Raw genomic sequence first — 25,214 nt, forward strand, 5'->3', positions numbered from 1 at the left:
CTCTTTCCCTCTCCCTCTTCCCCTCTTCCTGCTTGCACACTCACTCTCTTTTTTTCTCTAAAATAAATAAATCTTGGGACACCTGTATGGCTCAGTCAGTTAAGTGTCTGCCTTTGGTTCAGGGTCCCAGGTTGAGCTCCTTGTTCAGCGGGGAGCCTGCTTCTCCCTTTGCCTGCCGCTCCCCCCTACTTGTGCTCACTCACTCTCTCTCTTTGACAAATAAATACAATATTTTTTTAAAAATTAAATAAATTTTTAAAAAGGAAAAGAGGGGCACTTGGGTGGCTCAGTCGGTTAAGTGTCTGCCTTCGTCTCAGGTCATGATCTCACGGTCCTGCGTTTGAGCCCCATGTCTGGCTCCCTGCTCAGCGGGAAGTCTGCTTCTCCATCTTCCTCTGCTCCCCCTACTTGTTTTCTCTCTCTCTAATAAATAAATAAAATCTTAAAGAAAAAGGAAAAAAAAGAAATTGCTTTCTGGAAGGGGAACCGAGTACTAAAGATGAGAGAGAGGGAAGGAAGAATTTTGGTATACTTTTGAAATTTTAATTATATGACTGTATTACTGAGTCAAATTTAAAAATATTGGAAGTGATTGAGGCAATCTTGTAGTAATGGCATAAAAACTAATTTGTTATTCATGTGTTCAGTCATTGTAACTGATATTGATAGTTGAGACATGTTCAGTTCACATGGTGCAAAAATTGGTTTTTATAATTCACTTTATCAGTTATTCAGAGTTTTTAATTTTTAAATGAAGTATAATTAACATTCAGTGTTATATTACTTTCAGGTATACAGTATGATTCAGCAGTTTTACACTGTGCTGATCATAAGTGTACTCAATCCCCTTTATCTATTTTACCCACACCCCTACCTACCTTCCCTTTGACAACCACCAGTTTTGTGTTTAAGAGTATGCTTTTTTGTTTGCTTCTTTTCTTCTTTGTTCATTTGTTCTGTCTCTTAAATTCCACATGTGAGTGAAATCATATGGTATTTGTCTTTCTCTTCCTAACTTATTTTACTTAGCATTATACCCTCTAGGTCCACCATATTTCAGATTTCATTTTTTAAAAACATGTATAAAGTGATTTCTCTGCGTGGAGAGATGCAAGCGATGTTTAAGTTTCTTTTTTCTTTTGTGTTTCTTTTTGCTTTCTAATATTTTCTTTAATTTTCAGCAGTGAAGACAAGTTGCTTTGTGTATTGCACAAGTTCAGGGACTATCACCCAATGTAGTGACCCTGATATTAGCATGTATTTTATTTATAATCAGGAAAAAATATGTGTAAAAATCTTTGCACAGATTAATTTGTAGTTTTTTAATGCATTAGAAGTGAAGTTCTGCATTTTTTTATTTTTGTTCTGAGCTATGTGAAATTTACTCAAAATTTAGAAGCCAGTTTCAGTGAGTAAATATAACACATCTAATTAATCATCTTATCAAAGTGACATTACTGTTTTAACTTTCCCCCAGATCATTTCCAGTCTTGATTTTTGCCACTTGATTTTTTTTCTCTTCTTTGGGGTCCTCCCATAGCCTTTATGATTTAGCATTAACACCTAGTAGCCTAACAAAAGATACATAGTGTATAGCAGTTGATTTCTTTCCTAATTAACTCTTACTAATTAGATATCCACAAATACTTAAAAAGTACCAGTGTGAACAGAACAGCTCTAACTAGTAATTCTGGATCAAGTATTGGTTGATAACATGCCAAAGACTTTCTTCTCCATGTTTTTGTAAATTGAGAAATTTGAGTCTATTTCACCAGTAAGTTTTTGAGTTTTGTTTAGTTGATTAATATTATGTTTCCTTGCTCTCAGGTCAATCTTACAAACCACTGTGGTTTCATGGGAGGTCTACAAAAAAACAAAAGCACTGGATTGACCACACCGTATTTTGCTACCTCTACAGTAGAAGTAATATTTCATGTATCAACAAGAATGCCTTCTGATACTGATGACTCTTTGACCAAAAAAGTAAGTGCTGAGAAAAAATGTTGAGTTAAAATCCTAGTAATTAAGAAAATAAATACATAAAATTATGTAAGTAATCTAATTGATCAAGCACTATTTCTGAGTATTCCACTCTTCACGTAATACTGTCTTCAGAAACAGAATTGTTGTAGAGCAAATGCTGTTTTCATTAATGATAACACTGAAGGTTATTATCTTAACAAAGGATTTGCCTTCAAGAAATGGGGATATGACAAATTGAAAAACTTCTGCATATGTTCAAATTAGTGAAATTACATTTCAAGTCTTTTCCCACACAGATAGATATAATGCTTATATTGACTGAGGGAGAGTAAAAGTTTATATTAATTATTAAGAAGCACTTAAAGTAGAACATGCTTTATCATAAATTTTAACTAAAACTAATAGAGCAGATAAAATAAGCCTAAAGTAATGAAAAAGAATTTTACTACCTTAGAATTTATGAGAACTGTGGTGGAATGGTTTTGATGGCCCTTGTCCTTTAAAACCTACACCACCATTTTTCTGTAGGTGGCACTGGCATTCAAAAGTCGTTCTAGTGACTATAGAGATACCTTAGAGTAGTTGTATGTATTCAATCCATGTTTGGTTTTCTTAGGGAGAAATATTTTTAAGAATAAAACCTTATCCAACATTTCTTCACCTTCTCTTTCTCCTCCTTCCTCAACTTATTCAAAACCGATCAATATAACCGACTTAATATCATTGGTCATTTTACTTAATATTCTTTTGCCTGATATCAAAACTTTTTATACTTTATTAACAAACTATGAAAACTGTATTCTCACACTCTTTTGTAAAGGAACTTCAGAACTCCTCTCAAATATTTGATAAGATTAATTTAATACCCTTGATGCCTTTTGTTTACAATTTAAAATACTGTTGGAACTTGCATATTAAATGCATAATGGTTGATAAAACTAATATATGGATGCTAATTAGATTGGAATGAGGTAAAGTTAGAGGTAACTGATAAATGTAAGAAAGCATATTCAGTAACAGGTTTGCTATAGAATTTCTTGTTGTGTAGTTTTTAGAAGTAGAAAATGATCCATGTATACTGATAAGATGGTGAAGAGGTGGATTGGAGTAAAAACTTCATTAAAACATCAATTAAGCACTTTTTTCCATCAATTCATTTTAAACCTCTATGAAAATAAGCCATACCTGAATTAGAGACAATTATAAGTATAGTGCAAAAAGATAATTTTAGGGGCGCCTGGGTGGCTCAGTCTGTTAAGTGTCCGATTCTTGATTTTGGCTCAGGTCAATCTCAGTGTTATGAGGTTGAGCCCCTTCTGGGGCTCTGTGCTGGGGGTAGAGCCTGCTTGGGATTCTGTCTCTGCCCCTCCCCTGTTCTCACTCTCATACTTGCATGCACACTCTTTCCCTCTCAAAATAAATAAATAAAATAACAATTAAAAATTGTTTTAAAAGATAATTTTAATCATTAAGAATTTGGCCATGACTCATATTTATCATTATCATTTTCATGGCTCCATGAATACAACTTTTAAACCCCAGAGCAGAATCTAAAATTGATAGTATCTTGGATTGCAAACATAAGAGAAGAACAAAGTACATCATTTTTTGCTAAAAAAAACTGTTTTGTTTTGTTTTTTAAAGAAAACTATGCCAGGATATTTTTACTTCACTATATTAAACATGATAATTATATGGTACTTGAAATTTTATTCCTGTGACCTTTGTAGAAATGTCAGATAAGTAGGATTTCTTATTATTTTCCAAACAGTCATGAGGGTGTGTCCTTAATTACTTAAGAAGTTTCTGAAATGGATGTTTAACAATTCATTATCATAAAAAAATTAATTTTGGAGAGGATAACACCATTTAAGAATTGTTAAATGGTTGAGTTCTAATTAAAATAATACTGTTAAGTGGTAAAATTTTTAAGTACTGAGTTATTAGAGAATTTTGAGGAAGTAAGCATTGAACTTAATAGTTTTGTTTTTGTTTTTGTTTTTTTTAAAGATTTTATTTATTTGATAGAGAGAGAGACAGCGAGAGCAGGAACACAAGCAGGGGGAGTGGGAGAGGGAGAAGCAGGCTTCCCGCCGAGCAGGGAGCCTGATGTGGGACTCGATCCCAGGACCCTGGGATCATGACCTGAGCCGAAGGCAGACGCCTAACAACCGAGCCACCCAGACACCCTGAACTTAATAGTTTGTTTCATCTATACATATAGAAAGTTTTTTTACTGTGGTAAAAATTACATACATAATTTACCATTTTCACTTTTTAAAAAATTTTTTTATTTAATTTTTTTAGGGTTTGGAAATTTATTTTTCATTGAAGTATAATTAACATACAGTGTCATATTACTTTTAGGTGTGTGCATTGTAATGACTGAGCAGTTCTATACATTACTCAGTGCTCATCATTATTGATAATTGTACTCTTAATTCCCTTTATCTGTTTCACCCATCCCCCAACCCTTCTCCCCTCTGGCAACCACCAGTTTTTCCTCTGTATTTAAGAGTCTGGTTTTCTCTTCCTCCATTTTTTCTTTGTTCATTTTTTCTGTTTCTTACATTCCACACAGAAGTGAAATCATATGGTATTTGTCTTTCTCGGACTGACATTTCACTTAGTATTATACATTCTAGGTCCATCCATGATGTCACAGACGGCAAGATCTCATTCTTTTTTATAGCTGAGTAATATTCTATTGTATATGTATATCACATCTTCTTTATCCATTCACCTGTGGATGGACACTTGGGTTGCTTCTATATCTTGGCTATTGTAAATAACGCTTCAGTAAACACAGAGGTGCATATGTCATTTCATTAGTATTTTGTTTTCTTTGGGTAAATACACAGTAATGGAATTAGTGGATCATATGGTAATTCTATTTTCCATACTGTTTTCCACAATGGCTGCCCCAATTTGCATTTCCACCAATAATGCACAAGGGTTCCTGTTTCTTCACATCCTCGCCAATACTTATTATTTCTTGGTGGTTTGTTTTTGTTGTTTTGTTTTGTTTTTTTATTCTAGCCATTCTCACTGGTGTAAGGTGATATCTCATTGTGGCTTTGATTTGTCTTTCCCTGATGATTAGTGATGTTGAACATCTTTTCATGTGTCTGTTGGCCATCTGTATGTCTTCTTTGGAAAAATGTCTATTCAGGTCCTCTGCCCATTTTTAGATTATTATTTTGGTGTTAGTTGTATAAATTCTTTATGTATTTTAGATATTAACTTTTTTTTAAGATTTTATTTATTTATTTATTTATTTTATTTTTTTTTAAGATTTTATTTATTTATTCATGAGAGACAGGGAGAGAGAGAGAGAGAGAGAGAGGCAGAGGCAGAGGGAGAAGCAGGCTCCCTGCTGAGCAGGGAGCCCGATGCGGGACTCGATCCCAGGACCCTGGGATCATGACCTGAGCCGAAAGCAGATACTTAACCATCTGAGCCACCCAGGCGCCCAGATTTTATTTATTTATTTGACAGAGAGAGACATAGCGAGAGAGGGAACACAAGCAGGGGGAGTAGGAGAGGGAGAAGCAGGCTTCCCTGCGGAGCAGGGAGCCCGATGTGGGCCTCGATCCCAGGGTCCTGGGATCACGACCTGATCAAATATATCATTTGCGGATGTCTTCTCTAATTTAGGAGGTTGCCTTTTCCTTTTGTTGATGACTTTCTTTGCTGTATTAAAACTTTCTTTTGCTCTAGTCCTAATAGTTTAATTTTGTTTTTTTCTCTTGCCTGAGGAGGCATAGCTACAAAAATGTTCCTACAGCTCATGTCCAAGAAATTACTACCTATGTTTTCTTCTAGGAGCTTTATGGTTTCACATCTCACATTTAGATCTTTAATCCATTTTGAGTTTATTTTTGTGTATGGTGTAGGAAAGTGGTCCAGTTTTATTTTTTGCATGTAGCTGTCCAGCTTTCCCAGCACTATTTGTTGAAGAGACTGTCTTTTCCCCAGTGTATGTTTTTCCCTCGTTTGTTGTAGATTAATTGACCATACAAGCATGGGTGTATTTCTAGGTTCTTTGGACTGTTCCATTTATCTGTGTGTCTGTTTTTATGCCAGTACCATACTGTTTTGATTACTACAGCTTTGTAATGTATCTTGAAATCTGGGATTATGATACTTCCAAGCTTTATTCTTTCTCAAGATTGCTTTGGCTGTTTGGGGTCTTTCATGGTTCCATACAAATTTTAGGATTATTTGTTCTAGTTTTGTAAAAATTGCTGTTGGTATTTTGATAGGGATTGCATTGAATTCATAGATTGCTTTGGGCAGTATGGACATCTTAACAGTGTTGGTTTTTCCAATCCATGAGCCTAGAATATCTTTCCGTTTGTTTGCATCATCTTCAGCTTCTTTCATCAGTGTTTTATAGTTTTCAGAGTGCAGTTTATTCCTAGACATTTTATTCTTTTCGGTGCAATTATAAATGGGATTGTTTTGTTAATTTCTCTTTCTCCTTCTTTATTATCAGTATAGAGAAATTCAGCCTATTCCATTTTATATTGACTTTGTATCTTGCAACTTTACTGAATTCATTTATCAGTGCTAGTAGTTTTTTTATGGAGTCTTTAGGGTTTTCTGTGTATACTGTAAGGTCAACTGCAAATAGTGACAAGCTTACTTCTTCCTTATGAATTTGGATGCTTTGTATTGTCTGATTGCTGTGGCTAATACTATGTTGAATAGAAGTGATGAGAGTGGACATCTTTGTCATGTTTCTGATCTTAGAGGAAAAGCTCTCAGTTTTTCACCATTGCATATGATGTTAGCTGTAGGTTTTTTATATACAGCCTTTATTATGTTGAGATATGTTCCCTTTAAACCTACTTTTTTGAGAGGTTTTATCATGAATGGATGTTGTATTTTGTCAAATGCTTTTTCTCCATCTCTTGAAATGATCATATGGTTTTTATTCCTTTTTCTTGTTAATGCAGTTATGTTGATTGATTTGTGGATATTGAACCACTGTTGCATCCCAAGGATAAATCCTACTTGATTGCGACGAATGATTTTTTTTAATGTATTGTTGGATTTGGTTTGCTAATATTTTGTTGTGGATTTTTGCATCTGTTTTTGTCGGACACTGGCCCGTAGTTTTCTTTCTCTCTCTCTCTCTCTCTCTCTCTTTTTTTTTTTTTTTTTTTGTAGTTTATTTCTCTGGTTTTGGTATCAGGGTAATGCTAGCCTTGTAGAATGAATTTGGAAGCTTTCCTTCCTCTTCTATGTTTTGGAGTAGTTTGAGAAAAATGGGTCGTAACTCTTCTTTATATATTTGGTAGAATTCACCTGTGAAGCCATCTGGTTTTGGACTTTTGTTGTTGTTGTTTAAGATTTTATTTATTTATTAGAGAGAGAGAGAGCACACGAACAGGGGAGGGGCAGAGGGAGAGGGAGAAGCAGACTCCACACTGGGATCATGACCTGAGCTGAAGGCAGATACTTAACCAACTGAGGCACCCAGGCGCCCCTTGGGACTTTTGTTTGTTGGGAGTTTTTTGATTACTGATTCCGTTTCATTGCTAGTAATTGGTCTGTTCAAATTTTCCATTTTTTTCCTCATTCCATTTTGGAAGTTTATATGTTTCTGCAAATTTATTCATTTCTTCTAAGTTGTCCGATTTGTGGGCATATAATTTTTCATAATATTCTCTTATAATCCTTTGTATATCTGTGGTGTTGGTTATTTTTCCTCTTTCACTTCTGATGGCATTTATTTGTGTTCTCTCTCTTTCTTTTGAAGAGTCTGGCTAAAGGTTTATCAATTTGGTTGATCTTTTCAAACCATCTCCTGGTTTTATTCATCTCTTCTGTTGTTTTTTAGTTTCTATTTCATTTATTTCTGCTCTAATCTTTATTATTTCTTCTGCTCGCTTTGGGCTTGTTTGTTCTTCTTTTTCTGGCTTCTTTAGGTGTAAGGTTAGGTAGCTTATTTGAGATTTTTTTTATTTTCTGAGGTAGGCCTGTATTGCTATAAATTTCCCTCTTAGAACAGCTTTTACAGGGGTGCCTGGGTGGCTCAGTTGTTTAAGTGTCTGCCTTAAGCTCAGGTCAGGATCTCCAGGTCCTGGGATCGAGCCCCTCATCGGGCTCTCTGTTCAGCGAGGAGTCTGCTTCTCCTCATTCTCCCTCTGTGCTCTCTTTCTCTCTTTCTTGCTCTCTCTCTCTCAAATAAATAAATAAAAACCTTAAAAAAAAAAAAAAAACAGCTTTTACAGCATCCGAAAGATTGTGGACGATTGTATTTTTATTTTCATTTGTCACTGTGTATTTTTTATTTCCTCTTTGATTTCTTGCTTGACCCATTTAGTTTAGTAGCATGTATTTTAGTCTCTGTTTTTTGGCCTAATGTGATTTATTCTGGAGAGTATTCCATGTGCACTTGAAAAGAATACGTATTCCACTGTTTTTGGTTTGTTTTTGTTTTTTGTTTTGCAAGAGAGAACGTGCACATGCACACATGTACAAGGGGAAAAGAGGGGCAGAGGAAGAGGGAGAGAGAGAATCCCAAACAGGTTCCATGTTCTGTGCAGAGCCCAACACAGGGCTTGACCCCACCATCCCAAGATAATGACCCAAACTGAAATCAAGAGTCAGACATTCAACCGACTGAGCTGCCCAGGTGTCCCTGTATTCCACTGTGTTTTAGATGGAACATCTGTATATATCTGTTAGGTCCATCTGATCTAATGTATCATTCAAAACCACTTTTTCCTTGTTGATTTTCTGTATGGATGGTCTATCTATTGATGTACATGGGGTGTTAAAGTCCCCTACTGTCCCCTACTGTATTACTGTCAATTTCTTCCTTTATGTCTGTTAATAGGTGCTTTATGTATTTGGGAGCTCCCATTTTGAGCACATAGATATTTTCAATTGTTATAACTTCTTGTTGGATTGTTCCCTTTATTTATTGTCCTTCTTTGTCTCTTGGTAGTCTTTGTTTTAAAGTCTATTTTGTTTGTTATAGGTGTTGAAACCCCAGCTTTCTTTCTCCTTCCATTTGCATGGTAAACATTTTTCCATCCCTTCACTTTCGATCTGCATGTGTCCTTTGGTCTGAAGTGAATCTCTTATAGGCAAGTTATAAATGTTGCTTTTTTATCCATTCAGTCATCCTATGTCTTTTGATTGAAGCATTTAGTCCATTTACATTTAAATTCATTATTGATAGGTATGTGCTTATTGCCATTTTTGTTACTGGTTTTGCAGTTCTTTTTGTAGCTCTTCCCTGTTTGCTCTTCTCTTGCTCTCTTACCTCGTGGTTTGATGGCATCTTTACTTGTATGCTTGGATTTTTTTCTCTTTATTTTTTGTGTAACTATTATAGGTTTTTGATTTGTGGTTATCATTAGGTTCATATATAATATTTTATGTGTATAGCAGTCTATATTAGGTTGATGGTCACTTAAATTTGAATCACTCCTCATCCCACATTTTATGTATATGATGTTATACTTTACATCCTTTTATTTTGTGAATCCTCTGACTGATTTTTATAGATATAATTGATTTTACTGCTTTTGTGTTTTAACTTTCATACTGGTTTTATAAGTGATTAATCTACTTTTATTATATGTTTGTATTTACCAGTGAAATTTTTTCCTTTTGTAATTTTCTTACAACTATTTTGGCCTTTTCTTTCCACTCAAAGAATTCCCTTTAATGTTTCTTTTAAGACTGGTTCAGTCGTGATGATTTTGTTTGTCTGGGAGACTCTTTACCTCTCTTTCTATGCTGAATGATAATCTTTCTGGGTAGAGCCTTCTTGGTTGCAGGTTTTTTCCTTTCAGTACTTTGAATAATATCATTCCACTCCCTTCTGGCCTACAGAGTTTCTGCTGAAAAATCAATTGACAGCTTTATGGGGTTTTCCATGTATGTAACCATTTTCTCTTGCTGCTTTTAAAATTCTCTCTTTCTCACTATGTTTTGCCATTTTAATGATTATGTCTTCGTGTGAACTTCCTTGGGTTAATTTTGTTGGGGGTCTCTGTGCTTCCTGGATCTGGATTTCTGTTACCTTCCCCAGATTAGGGACGTGTTCATCTCTTGTTTCTTCACATAACTTTCTTGTCGACTTCTTGCTCTCCTCCCTCTGGGATCTCTGTAATGCAAATGTTATTATGCTTGATGATGTTGCTGAGTTCCCTTCACCTAGTCTCATTTTTTCTTATTCTTTTTAATTTTTGCTACTCAGCTTGGTTGCTTTTTATTACCCTGCCTTCCAGATTGCTGATCCATTCTTCTGCCTCCTCTAATCTGCTATTGATTCCCTCTAGTGTATTTTTTATGTCAGTTATTGAGTTCTTCATGTCTGACTGGTTCTTTTTTATATTTTCTTTCTCCTTCTTGAAGGTCTCACTGAGATCCTCCACTCTTTTTTCAAATCCAGTGAGTATCTTTATGACCATTACTTTGAATTCATTATAAGCCTGTTGCTTATCTCTGTTTAATGAAACTCTTTTGCTGTGGCTTTGTCCTGTTCTTTCATTTGGGACCTAATTCCTTTGTCTCCTCATTTTGTCTGACTCTCTGTGTTTGTTTCTGTGTATTAGGAGAGTCAGCCATGTCTCCTGCTCTTGAAAGTTGTGGCTTTATGAAGAAGAGGTCATGTGGTGCCCTGTAGCACAATGTCCCCTGCTTACTAGAACCAGGCATTTCAGCATTATCTTCTCTGTGGGCTGTGTGTTCCCTACTGTTGTGGCTGAGCTGCATTTGCATTCAGTCCAGTCAACTACAGTGGCCCACTTTGCCTATTGTGAGCACACTGGGCAGGGGTTTGGTCCCTGTGCTGTTAAGGGGCCTCTCTGGGGCCACCACAGGCTTAAGAGTTGGGTGGTGTCAGCAGTCAGACCAGATAACTGCCCTCAGCCCAAGCACTGCAGGGCTCTCTTCTTCTTCTGCCCCTAGAAGTTTTCATTGGTGAGTGGGGCCAGCAGTTAGACCAGATCCCTGCCCCCATTGGGGCTGCAGGGACACTTATCAGCAGGGCACTCTCTTTGCAGTGCCAGCTATAATACTCAGCTGCTGGAATTGTAAGCACACTGGTGTGTGTGGTTATCTTCTCCTGTCCCCAGGGCACAAGTCACTCTGGAGTGGTGCAGGTTTCTGCAGGGTTTTTAGGACAGGAACTGCTTTGGAGAGATATACGTGGAGTAGGGGAGGTTGGATGGGGTAGGGACCATGATGCTAACAAGATAGATGGAGAATGTTCACTCTGCTTCCCACAGATATCTGGCTTTCTAGGCTGCGAGGGAAGCAGGAGAGGAATGGTCTGCCAGGCAGCACTTTTGTTCTTGGAGAATTCTCCTAAAGATTCCTGCCCCTCCAATGCACGTTTTGAGATTAGCAAATAAATCCACTTCTCATACCCCAGTTTCTTTTCAAACTGCTGCTTCCATGCTGTGTCTCTCCTGGGTTATTTGTTACACTGGCTTTTTAAGGGTGGGAACTCAGTTTTAAAGTGCCCAGAGTTAAACCCTGTTGATTGTAAAAACTCTCAAAGTTAAGGCCCATTGGCTTTAAAAGTCAGTGTTATGGGGTTCCCTGTGCCTGGGGTGCCTGGGGTGGGGTCTGATCCTCTTGCTCTTCTTCATGCTTATATAGTGTCCCTCTCGTTTATGATTAGTCTCATGTAGAGTGGGGAGAATGCTGGAAGGGGGAGTTTCCAGCCATATTTCCGCTCCTTCTACCCTTTTTGATGTGGTTTCTTCTGCACTATTAACTGTGGAAAGTCTGTTCTGCCAGTCTTCAAGTCATGAGTCATTTTCAGAGTTAGTTTCACTGATGTGGCTGTTATCTCAGTGTGTCTGTGACTCTACCATCTTCTCAGAAGTCCTATCTTAACCATTTTTAAATGTGCATTGGCATAAACATTTATAATGTACAACTATCACAGGTATCTATTTCCAAACATTTTCATTTAGTTCAAAATAGTTTTTCTTTAAGATTTTATTTATTTGACAGAGAGAGTCACAGCGAGAGAGGGATCATAAGCAGGAGGAGTGGGAGAGGGAGAAGCAGGTTTCCCGCCAAGCAGGGAGCTGGATGGGGGGCTCGATCCCAGGACCCTGGGACCATGACCTTAGCCGAAGGCAGACGCTTAACTACTGAGCCACCCAGGTGCCCCAGTTCAAAATCTTTTTTATTTTCTCTTGAGAATTCTTTGATCCATGTGTTATTTAGAAGTATATTGTTTAATCTCCAAGTATTTTGGGGTTTTCCAGCTATCTTTATGTTGTTGATTTCTAGTTTAATTCCATTGTGGTCTGAAAACAGACATTGTGTGATCTCTATTCTTTTAAATTTTGTAAGATGTTCTTTATGGCCCAAATGTAGTCTATCTAGTGAATGTTCCATGTGAATCTGGGAAGAATGTGCAATCTGCTATTGTTGGAGGAAGTAGTCTATAAATGTCAATTATATCCAGTTGATTGATGGAGCTGTTGAGTTCAACTATATCCTTACCAATTTTCTGCCTGCTGGATCTCTCCATTTCTGAGAGAGGAGTATTAAAGTTTCCCGCTATAATAGTGGATCCTTCTACTTGCAGTTCTATCAGTTTTTGCTTCACAAATTTTGACACTCTGTTGTTAGGTGCATACACATTAAGGATTGGTTATGTCTTCTTGGAGTACCAACCTCTATATCATTAGGTAATGCCTCTCTTTAACTTTCCTTTCCCTGAGGTCTCCTCTGTCTGAAATTAATACAGGTACTCCCACTTTTCTTTTTATTGGTGTTATCATGGTATCTTTCTCCATCCCTTTACTTTTAATTTATATGTGTCTTAATATTTTAAGTGGGTTTCTTGTAGCAACATATAGGTGGGTCTTATTTTTTTGATCCACTCTGACAATCTTTGTCTTTAATGTGTAGTTAGACCATTGATATTTAAAGTAATCATTGATATAGCTGGATTAATATTTACCACATATGTTACTTTTTTCTATTTATTACCCTGTTCTTTGTTCCTATTTCTGAATTCCACACTTGTTCTGCCTTCTGTGGTTATAATTGAGCATTTTATATGATTCCATTTTTTCTCCTTTCTTAGCATATCAATTACACTACTTTTCTTTTTTAACTTTTTTTAGTCACAGCCCTGGAGTTTGTACTATACATTTAGAGCTAATCCAAGTCCACTTTCAAATAATACTAGGCTGCTTCATGGATACTGCAAGTACCTTATAAATAACACAGTATATTTAATCTTTCCCTCCTATCCTTGTATCATTGCTATCATTCATTTTACTTACAGATAAGCATATATATATATACCTACCCATACGTAATCACATGCATTATTGCTGCTATTACTTTGAACAAACTGTGACCTGTGTGATCAATTAAGAATAAGAAAAATAAAAAATTTTTCCCCTTCAGTTTTGATTATTTGGTGCTTTTATTTTCTTTATGTAGATCTGAATTTCTAACCTGTATCATTTTCCTTTTCTCTGAAGAACTTCTTTTAAATTTCTTGTAAGGTAGGTTTACTGGCAACTAATTCCCTCAGTTTTTGTTTGAGAAAGTCTTTATTATCCTTTACTTTTGAAGGATAATTTTACAGAATACAGAATTCTAAGTGTTGGTAGTTTTTCCTCCCAACACTTTAAATATTTCATTCCGCTCTCTTCTTGCTTGCATGGTTTCAGGGGAGAAGTCAAATGTTGTTCTTTTCTTTGGTTCTCTATAAATAAAATGTAGTTTTTCCTCTGGCTTCTCTCAAGATTTTTTCTTTATCTGTAATTTTACGAAGTTTGATGATTTGCCTAAATGTGGTTTTTTGGGCATATGTCCTGCTTAGTGTTCTCTGAGCTTCTTGGATCTGTGGTTTGGTATCTGACATTAATTGGGGGCAATTCTCAAGCAGTATTGCTTCAAATATAGCTTCTGTTCCTGTCTCTCTTTCTTCTCCTTTTATGTATGTTAGTTTTTGTGGTTGTACCATAGTTCTAGGATATTCTGTTTTGTTTTTTTCCAGTCTTTTTTCTCATTGCATCTCAAGTTTTAGAAGTTTATGATGTCATATCATCAGGCTCAGAGATTCTTTCCTTAGCCATGTCTGGTTTACTAGTGAGATCATAAAAGGCATTCTTCATTTCAGTTATGTTGTTTTGTATCTCTAGCATTTCTTTTTGATTCTTTGTGAGAATTTCCATCTTCTGCTTACATTATCCATGTGTACTTGCATGTTGTCTACTCTTTCCATTAGAACCCTTAGCATGTTAATCATAGTTGTAATTCTATCATCCCTGCCATTTCTAACTCCTCAGCGTCTCAGACCTGTCCACACTGCATCACCAGGAATTTACAATTACAATTTACATTTTCCTACCTTGCTACAAGTTCCTACAGAGGTTTCTGCTTCATTGTCATCCTCCATTTTTGCCTGCCTGTCCAATCTGGGGGGCAGCAGTTTAGCCTGTGACCTCATATCTCTGACCCAAGAAGAGTATTTCATTTTTCAGTTTGTTTAGCTTTTTACTTATTAGGACAGAGTGGCAGCTTCTAAGCTTCTTAGGTTACAGACTGGAAACTGGAAATCCCAGAACTTTATTTCCCAAACACAGACTCTACCCATTAATAATAACTCTCCATTCCCCCCCCCCGCCAGCCATTGGTAACCTCTAATACACTTCCTGTCTCCGTGAATTTGCCAGTACTAGGTACGTCATATAAGTGGAATCAACAGTATTTGTCCTTTTGTGTCTGTCTTATTTCACTTAACATAATGTTTTCAGGGTTCATCCATGTTGTATCAGGTGTCAAAATTTCACTCCTTTCTGTGGTTGAATAATATCCCATTATATATATATACCATATTTTGTTTATTCATCTGGTAGACACTGTGTTGTTTCTACTTTCTGGCTATTGCAAATAATGCTGCAGTGAACATTGTTGTGTAAGTATTTGTTTGAATCCCTGTTTTCAGTTCTTTTAGATAAATACCTATGAGTGAAATTCCTGGGTAATATGGAGATTGTGTATTTAGCTTTCTGAGGAACTGTTTTCCCCAATGACTGTGCCATTTTTACATTTCTACCAGCAATACACAAGAGTTCCAATTTTTGTATACCCTCACCAACACTTGTTATTTTCCATTAAAAACAAATGTAGCTATCCTAATAGATGCATGGTGGTATTTTATTGTGGTTTTGATTTGCATTTCCCTAATGACTAGTGATGTGCATCTTTCCATTGCTTATTGGCATTTGTATACCTTCTTTGGAGAAATGTCTATTCAGTCTTTAACTTATTGTTGAATTATAAAAGTTCTTCTAGATGTTAATCCCTTATCTGATATATGACTTGCGAATATTTTCTCCCATTTTGTGGCTTGTGTTCACTCTTAGTAGTGTCTTTTGATGCACAAAAGTTTTAATTTTGATGGAGTCCAGTTTATCAGTTTTTTTATTTTGTTGCCTCTGCTTTTGGTGTCAGTTCAATAAATCACTGCCAATTCTAATGTTTTAAAGACTTTCCTGTATGTTTTCCTCTAAGATTTTTACAGTTTTAAATTTTACATTTAATTTTTGAATCCATTTTCAGTTAATTTTTATATATATTGTGAGATAAAGGTCTAACTTCATTCTTTTGCATGTGATTATCTAGTTTTCCAATCACTATTTGTTAAAAAGACCACTTTTTCTCATTGAATGATCTTGGCACTCTTGTCAAAAATTAGTTGGCTTTCTATGCAAGAGTTTTTTTCTGGGCTCGTATTATTTTTCTTTGGTCTAAATGTCTAAGGGGGTTTTTGCTTTAATTAAATGCTTTAATTACTGTAGCTTTGTAGCAAGTTTGAAATTAAGTAATATGAGTCCTACAACTTTGTTCTGTTTTTTTTTTTTTCCCCAGTATCATTTTTACTATTCAAGTTCTCTTGAGATTTCAGATGAATTTTAGGATGGCTTTTTCTATTTCTATGCAAAGAACCTTGTTGGGATTTTGATAGAGATTGCATTGAATTTTTGGATCACTTTGGGTAATATCATCATCTTAACAATATTAAGTTTTTCCATTCCATGAACATGGGATATCTTTCCATTCACTCCTGTAGTCTTTAAAATTCTTTCAGCAGCGTTTTGTAGTTTTCAGTACACAAGTCTTTTTCCTCCTCAGTTAAACTTCTCCATTAAGTGTTTTATTCTTTTTAATGCAATTATAAATGGAATTATTTTTGTCTCCTTTTTGATTTGTTCATTGTTAATATATAGAAATGCAACTGATTTTCAAGTGTTGATTTTGTATCATGCAACTCTGCTGAATCCGTGTATTAGCTCTAAGTGTTTTTGTGGAATCAGAGGTTTCTGTATATAAGATCATGTTTTTTTCAGTGTTTTAATGGAGGAACAAGAGCTTGGACCTTTCCTGGGCCACCATTTTGGTGACATCACACCCTAGGAAAAGCTTTGACTTTTTTCTTTAAGCTATCTAATTCTAAATTTAAGATTATTTGGTGATTTACCAACTGGAAAAGCACTAGTATTTTTTCCAATTATTTAGTAAGGAGAAAGGACACAGGCAGTTACATGGCATAATATTCAGTTGTTTAATTATTGAGATGCCAGAAGTATTGGGACTTTTTAAAATGTAAGCATATGTTTGTAATTTTTTACAATTTTATAATGCAAGCATGTATATTATTTCAGTTGTTATAATAATTATACCTGTTGGGTTTTCTTTTTAATGCCTGCTTTATTGAAGAAAATTACTCTAATTAGATAGGCTTTTTTACTTAAAGCAATTTAAAGTGTTTGTTTTAGTGAGAAAATGTTGCAGTGTCACTGCTTTCACATGTATAGCATCTACCATATCATCAAAATTACAAACAATATGTAATAAAGCAACATCATTTTGGAAGGGTATAGTTCTCTTATCTTCTCAGGTAATTTAAATCAGTTTATATAAAAACTGTATCAGGTTATGACTAAATTGAGGCAACATTTCACTTAATTCAGTAGAAAGGAAAATTATACCTGGTCTCATAATTCACTATAACTATTCTAAACCTCCTTTTTTATAGAAATAAAAAAACACCTTAACATTTATTTTTCTCTATATACTGAGTTTTCTTCCCAATTCAGTATGAATCTTTCCCCTTAATCTCCTCTTCAGAATCCTAGTATGTAAGATTTTTCTAACAGGCTTATATTTTAGCTCTATTATAGTATCAGTTTCTTTTTAATAAAGGGTTAAATATTTAAACTTAATCATGGAAACCAGTTGTCTTATACCAGTTCTCCTTAATAAAAAATCACTTTCTGTATTGGTATTTTTTCCTCCTGAATTTAATAGATTCCACATTAGTGGTAATAAGTTGAGGCCTAGAACATGTGTCCTATTACAAATGAACAATTGGATATCATTAGGTTGTCCCCCTTTCCTCTGTAGATATATCTTTAGGTGTGTTAATCCATTCAGTAGACACATTAATGAGCACTGGTTGAAGTGTAATATTGGAGGAAGTAAGGCTCGTTGACCTCAGCATGGAGTTTAATACCTCTAATTAAATTAGGTAGTCGACAGTCAGTATAAAGAAATAGCCATGCCTCTGGCAAGCTAGAATTATTTATGACTCTGGTTCTTTGTTTTAAACTTGAAAGGAGAAAATCATTTATATCTATTTTATAGAAACTAATTTTAGTTCTCAATTTCTATTTAAAATATCATATGGTGATTTTGTAGACATTTTTAAGCATTTTATTTTCTCAGAGGTAAATATCCTTGAACCTGTTTAAGTGTAGTGTTTTATTTCTTCTGAATAGAAGCAGTACTCTGTTTTCACGGCTCAAGACAGTAGCAGAAGAATTTTTACAACATAGACTATACTTTTTGAACAGATTAATCAAATATTCAGTTGAACAAAGTACTCTCTTGGAAATATCCTATCATATCAGAAATCCTCATGTAACCCTAAACAAAGCTATCTATTCTATAAATTATCTCTGAGGAAGACTGATGGAAAAAATCACTTAACTGAATTTATTCTGTTTACTCTTAAATATCAAAAGTACTGTAAGCATTGGTATAAAGTGTTCACAGGAGTTTGTCTCATTTCCTTGGTCTCCTTATTCTGGCCACTTGGTGATATTCTGCTTCGTAAGTAACTGAATCGCCCTGTTAGAAGTTTCACAAAGATCAAGTTGAGATCATTGTAATTTACTTAGTTGGAGTCTCCAGTCTGTCATTTGCTGCACCCCCCAAAAGAGGGGAAAGATGTGCTTAACTCAGTTTCCTCTGAAATATTGTTAGTGTAATGGACAACACCTCATTTTCTGTTTTGGAATTTGGTCATGATAGTTTCCCAAATAAATCAGCTTTATTGACCTGATGGCCTGATTGTAATTTTAAATCTATTTTCCTTTGTTTTGTCTAGAAATAAAATTGAAATGTACTTTACTTTCCAAAGAACTTTTATGCTAAATATAGTCTGGAAAATGAATTCAAAAACAAATTTAAGAAATAATAATAAAATTTTCATTATTTTAGTTAAAGTATAGTTAGTATAATAGTTAGTCAATGGTATGGAATTATACTCATGGTTTTAATCCCAAAATAACAGTCTTACATAACATAATTCTATTTTACTATCCTAGACTCTACCCTTAACCCCAATTTCTGTAAATATACTTTTTATGACAAGAATAGAGGATAGAGAAACCAGGAAATATAAATGGTTCAGAGTAAATTTATCTCACCACTGAGAATGGTATAATTTGGATGTGATAGCAGTGGCTTCTTACTGCATGTAGAATAAAGTTCTAATTCTTCACTATGGCCTTCAGTGCCCCATGATCTGGCCACCTGCCTGCCTACCTCTCTGATCACATCTCCTGTCACTTTCCTTTTCATTTAGCGCAATCTGGCCTCATGGACCTGCCAACATGTCAGGCTCATTCCCATCTCAGAGGGTATGCACTTACTGTTCTTTCCATTTGAAATGCTCTTTCTCCACATCACCAGGCTTTCTTATTCTTATTGTTCTATTCTCAGATTCACATGACAGTTTCTCAGAGAGACCTTTCCAAACTATCCTAGCTAAAGAAGTCCCCTTCACCCAGTAACACTATCGCATTACCCTGTTTTATTCTCTTTATAGCACTTACGCCTCCTGTCACCATCAAAGTGGAATCTTTAAATAAATGCCATAATTGCAAATAATTCTGTTTTTTATGCTGTGCACTATGTAATGACAAAAAATTTACCTAGGTAAGTATTGTGATACTATAACTAGACTTAACCTGATCATGCCTTGTTCCAGTTCTTCTTTCTCTGAGCCCTTTCTCAAGTCTCTCCTCTTTCTCCTGTCATCCTTTTTCTTTCCGATCTGTGTTTCTCCATTTCTTCAACACAATAGGCATATAGACTCGAACACCCTCCGGTGTCCTTCCGAGAATTATGAAGTTTGTGTTTGTCCAAATGTAACCAAAAAAGAAGTCACCCGACATGTCTAACAACTGTTGCTTCTCCTTCTCTGAAACTTCAGATTCCGGCAATTTCCAAATATAATAGCTTTGTTTTTTTGAGTTTCTGTGATGGAAAATATTTTATTTTTTATTTATTTATTTTTAAAGATTTTATTTATTTATTTGACAGAGAAAGACACAGCAAGAGAGGGAACACAAGCAGGGGGAGTGGGAGAGGGAGAAGCAGACTTCCCGCGGAGCAGGGTGCCTGATGCGGGGCTCGATCCCAGGACCCTGGGATCATGACCTGAGCCGAAGGCAGACGCTTAACGACTGAACCACCCAGGTGCCCCGTGATGGAAAATGTTTCAAAGGAAAATTTTACACCAAGGTTCTGGTTATACTAGAAGTCAAATCCAGTAGGGATTTTCCTTTTTTTCAGTTGGTTATTGAGACATTTCAAAAACCAGTTTTCAAGCTGTGGTCTTTTCAAACACATCTTCAACACAGAAGTTACACATTTCAATAAAGCATTTTCAGGACTGTCTTTTTAATACTCAGCAGTATGTATTGAGTGCCCACTCTGCTAAGGTAATTGTATACTAGACACCATGCCTGTTGTTTTAAGAAGCTTTTCTTAATTACTAAAAATGAATGATGCAGACAGCAAGTAAACATATGAAAATATATATGATCCTAAAATGTATGAAAGTATGGTTTTTAACATGATTGAGGAGTATTTGATGGTGTCTATTTTGCTTTGTGTGGGTGTCTGGAAGATTGGGGAAAGAATGAGGGCTTGAGGCAGTATTAATCAGTTTAAATTTCTACATGTATACAACTGTCTCCCAAACTGCCTAACCTAATTAACTTCTGTGTGTTCTTCAGGTACCATTATAGATCAGTTTTCTTTGTTATTTGCATTCAGAGAAGTATAGTTAGAGGATTATCTATATCACTAATTATTCAATTATTCTTTTACTCTATCTCCTTCACTGGACTTGAAGTTTTGTGAAAACAGAGACTATGTCTGTTTTGTTTTTTGTTTTTTCACCATTGTATCTGTGCTAGCCAGCACAATGCATTTAGTCAGCTCTCAGTATTTGCTAATGTATGAAGAAAAGTGGATGGCAGGGGAGAAGCTTTTTAAGAACTCATGAACTAGTTCAGGTATGTAGGATGACTTACATATGACCCAGGGCAACAGTAGATGAAATAGGAAGGAAAGTACAAAAAAGGAATCTAATGTTTAAAAAAAAAAAAGAAGAGCTTGTTAGACATACAGTAAGGAAAACAGAAATTGGAGACTTTCAGATTTTGACCCTGAGTGATTATAATAATTGTTAGGGACTTTTAATAGAAATGGGGAAGTCAGAGGGTAAGCTGATTTTGTGAAAGATGATATAGTTACTTTACATGAAATCTAGTCTCCAGCTCCAGATGAAATTTCATGGCATTGAGGAAATCCAGAATTGAATGTAATCTCTGATAATCATGGAAAATGAAAACATTTTGTTGTCTTAAGATAGGCAAACATCTGATTTTCATAAAAGGACATGGAATAGTCCACTAACTACAAAAATTAACATTCATGAGCTCCATGTCCATGCCTGACAAAACAGGATTATTAAACAGATGGTTTGTGAGCACTTAGGTAATGAAGTAGTGATCACTAGGAGCCACCATGAGTTCACCATAACAGATCACATCAAAGTAACTTAATTTGTTTTAATAGGATTACTAGATCAGGGAAGGCCATTGACAGTATAAAGCATTTAACTAAGTTGTTTGTTGTGAACAAGTTGAAGAAATGTGGTCTTAATAATAGTTCAGTAAGTATATTCATGACTGGTTGTATAATCACATCTAGAGACATAAATTATTTAATGAAAGGCATATAGGGAGGTGGTTAAAGTATGGTTTCTGGAATTAGACTGCCTTGGTTTCAGTTCTGACTCTGCCACTTACTAGTCATGTGACATTAGGCATGTTAATTTATCTTTTTAAGTTTCAATTCCTCACCTGTAAAAATAGGGGTAATAATAATTATACTTTGTAGCATGTTGTTAAAACTAAATTATGCCAAAGCACTTAGAATAGTAAGAATTTAATAAATGTTGGATATTATTTTAACCCAGAGGAACATTTATAATGACTTGCTATAAGGCTGTTACCCAGACTTGTCCCACTTGACATTTTTATCTAAAATCTAAATGAAGACACAAGAAATTGAATTTAAGGATAACCCAAATCTGGGTAAGAGAGAGCCAACACATTGAATAGCAGAATCAGGCAAAAAAAGACTTTGATAGGCTTAAGGATAATCTGAACCTGGCAAGGTAAAATTTGATAAGAATAAATATGAAATTCTCCCTTTAGATCTAGCAGTTTTACCTGCTTAGAACTTTGTAAGAACAAGACTTAAGGGTTTGAATTGACTACAACTTCCATTTGAGCCAATTTTGTAAAAATGCAGAAAATAGTTTAGTTAACAGAACAAAGGAAGTGGTCCCACTATGAGCTGATTGTATTAGTCAGAGCATATATTAATAATGTGTTCAATTCCAGACATCACAGTTTAATAGAAACATCAGTAAACTGAGGTAATAATCCAAGATAATGAATAGATTTGTAAGCTATAAGAGGAGGAACTCTAAGGACACATTTAACATGGAAAAGAAAAGTTGAGATATATGTTAGGCCAATCTTCAAATATCTGAAAAGATAATATATAGAATATAGACTGGATTTATTTGGTAAGGCTCATTTTAGAAGAACTAGCTTCAGGAAGCAAATTTTAGCTCAGTATAAAGAATGTTCTAATGATTGTAGCTCTTTAAAAATGAATTGGCCGACTAATGAAGGTATAAAGTTCCCAACCCTAGAAGTATTCAGACAGAGGCAGGATTACTTGTCCAAGGATATTGCAGTGGGAGTTCTGTATTGGGTAGGAAATCAGAGCTTTAGGGTCTCTTCCAATGCTGATATTCTATAATGTATTGAGGACATCAATTTTACACATGTTAAATTTCATTAAGTACTTTTATCTTCCTGAATTGATAATGATAATCTGCCGCCTATATTATATACCCTGAAATAAAATTATTTCAACAGCATTTGAAGTGAATTTGGAAGAATCATTTGGTCACCAATCATTTTAACAGATTCATCCCATGTACTTAAGTCTTGTATTCTATTTCAGAAGTGATTGGTATCTGGGTAAAAAAACATGTAGGTAGGAACTCTTTAAGAGTTCTCAGAGTATAGAAAACCCTGGAGAGTATACACAGGACACAATCTTCTTGTAAGTCCATAAGAGATAAGGAATAAACATAAAATATTGTATAAAGCATTTGTGTTAAATATGTCAAACGTACTTCTGAAATTTCTATTAACTGTTAATACTCAAAATTCATTCAGTAATCTTCCAAAAATTCATAAGATATACATAGCAATGATTAGCAATTTCTCAATTTGTGTTTATTATGTTGCAGGTTTTAAAGACCTAAAGATACAAAAAAAAACATGCCTCATCAGGACAACAACTCTTTAAAAAATGATAAGAATGTTCTTGAAGCTTTCCCCTCAGAATGCTTGAACATGTTTAGAATGACTTTGTTATATGCCTGGTTCTTTGCCACAAATATCTTCATTACAGTGTCTTTGTAAAAATATGTTTTTTTTCCATTAAACTTCTATAACAGACTTTTAATACTCTGTGGTAGATACTTGAAGACAAGCTTTGGTTATAAGATAAAACTTTAGTTGCCCTTTTCTCTCATTTCTTTAGATAAGTGGGCACTAGAAATTATAGATAGCTTTGGCAAGAGTTCAAGGGTTAATGTAGCAGATAAATAAAAGGAATTTTCTGTAAATTGAGACCTGCATTATTTCAGTTGTCTTGTCTTTCCTAACCTAACTCATTTAATTTTAAAAAGTAAATACTTAAATTCTTCCTGACAGTGTGCTCAGCTTTTACTATCGTTTATTACTTCAATTATACTTGATATCACTTAGAACAATCTGCCATTTGGAAATCTTAGTATAGCCTGGAGCTTAGTATTAGATCTGGCTGCTATTGTAACATGTACAGCATATGACATTAATGTATCAAAATTAGATTGGATCATCCCTCCTGGTTAAATTTATTTCACATTTCTTTTGTATTCAGTTAACATAAACCTATTAGGGAAGCTGACACATGGGGATGGCTGTATAGGAAGGATATTTTTAAAGTATTTTGATTAAAAAATGAAATTATAGAGCCATGGCTTTTCTAAGTTGTGTAATCTGTTTGGTTTTTAAAAATGTCACAGAGCCCAAGTACTAAATTTATATTATTTAATGGGTGTGTGTGTCCACACATGTGTATGGTGTGGTGTAAATAATGAGAATTAAAACTTAAACAGTATTTTGATGGTTAGGCCTACCATCATACATTTAGAGTATGATGATGGTTTCCAAAAAGAAAAAAAAAATTTAATATACTTAGGCCTAAAAGTCTCCTTAAAAGAAAATAAATATTTTTATACTATATTTCTTAAATAATAGATTTCGGTCTATGGAGTTAGCCTGGGTACTGTCTTTTAATCCAGTCGAAGTATCTGAGGGGGCATTTCTTGCTTAGGAATACAGAAGTTAAAGTTGAGGGATTTGCCTTGTATTTTCAGATACTTTAATGACATTCATAGTAATTAGGATTTTCTAGGTAGACTGCTGTTAGGGACTTTAAAAACCATTAGAACACTGGTTCTTGGCTTTTTGGGGTTACATACTCCTATTGGAGACTCTCTCCTCAGAAAAATACACAAATAAAATTTTACACGTAATTTTCAAATATTCACAGACTCCTTGAGCCCAGGTTAAGAACTCCAGGGTTATGGGGCGCCTGGCTGGCTCATTCAGTAATGTGTAACTCTTGATCTCTGGGTAATGAGTTCAAGCCCCACGGGCGTAGAGCTTACTTAAAAACAAAAACAAAAACTCCAGGGTTAAGGGTAACAGAAGAGAGAGCCTTTCATTAATTAGACTTAACTTCTTTTTTGTTTGTTTGTTGAAATCACACATTTAACTTTTTTCCTGCTCTGTGGTCTTTAAGCCAAGTAGATTGCATATTTCAAAAATAGAAATTGCTTTTATGTTAGCTCATCAAAAAATATTGATGGCACTTAACCTAGTTCTCTCTTCCAAACCTTCTAAACCTTGAGTGTGTCACACATACAGTATGTTCATTTATCTGAAAGTAGTAGAAAACCTCATGTGAGATATGCACCAAAAATGGACTCAGGTGTTTGCAGTAACAGAATCAATTAATCTAAGATAACCAAATTTTATATTAAAATACATGATTATACGATAATCTCTATGAAGAAAACTCAAGACTAATGGGTATTAAGTTCATTTTTCTAATAACTTAGAAATCCAACTTTTGGATGTTTTGCTTTTTTATAATTTTAATCATCATAATGTTAACTCTCTGATTGCCAGAAGCACCTTTGTAAGCACCACAAATATTTAAACAACATATTGAGAGTCTAACACATTTCAAGAAGTCTGTTTGGAAGAATTTCATATACAGTGTTTCATAGGCAAAGAAACCCTGGAAAAATATTGAACCAAATACAGTCAACGTTCTCTTACTTAATAGATTATTTACCCAATTTATGAATTATCTATTTCTTTTCCTTCTCTTCCTGTTGCCTTCTTTAGGCAACTTTACTGCTCATTAGCCCTTTGAGAGAATGGTCAGAAAAAAGGGAGAAGAATCTTACGTCGCTCACTTTTTAAAAACAT

General features: G+C 34.9%; 1 protein-coding gene across 4 annotated transcripts in view; it reads left to right on the forward strand.

Annotated features, from left to right (window-relative positions):
• RALGAPA1 (Ral GTPase activating protein catalytic subunit alpha 1) overlaps window positions 1-25,214 on the forward strand; it is a 247,730-nt gene that overhangs the window by 190,904 nt on the left and 31,612 nt on the right. For all 4 annotated transcript variants that reach the window (XM_044918201.1, XM_044918202.1, XM_044918204.1 and 1 more), the window contains one exon: window positions 1,828-1,983. In XM_044918201.1, coding sequence (XP_044774136.1) covers window positions 1,828-1,983 — 156 coding nt within the window. The remainder of the gene's footprint in view (window positions 1-1,827; window positions 1,984-25,214) is intronic.

This window comes from Neomonachus schauinslandi, chromosome 9 (genome assembly GCF_002201575.2).
Source record: "Neomonachus schauinslandi chromosome 9, ASM220157v2, whole genome shotgun sequence".
NCBI lineage: Eukaryota > Metazoa > Chordata > Mammalia > Carnivora > Phocidae > Neomonachus > Neomonachus schauinslandi.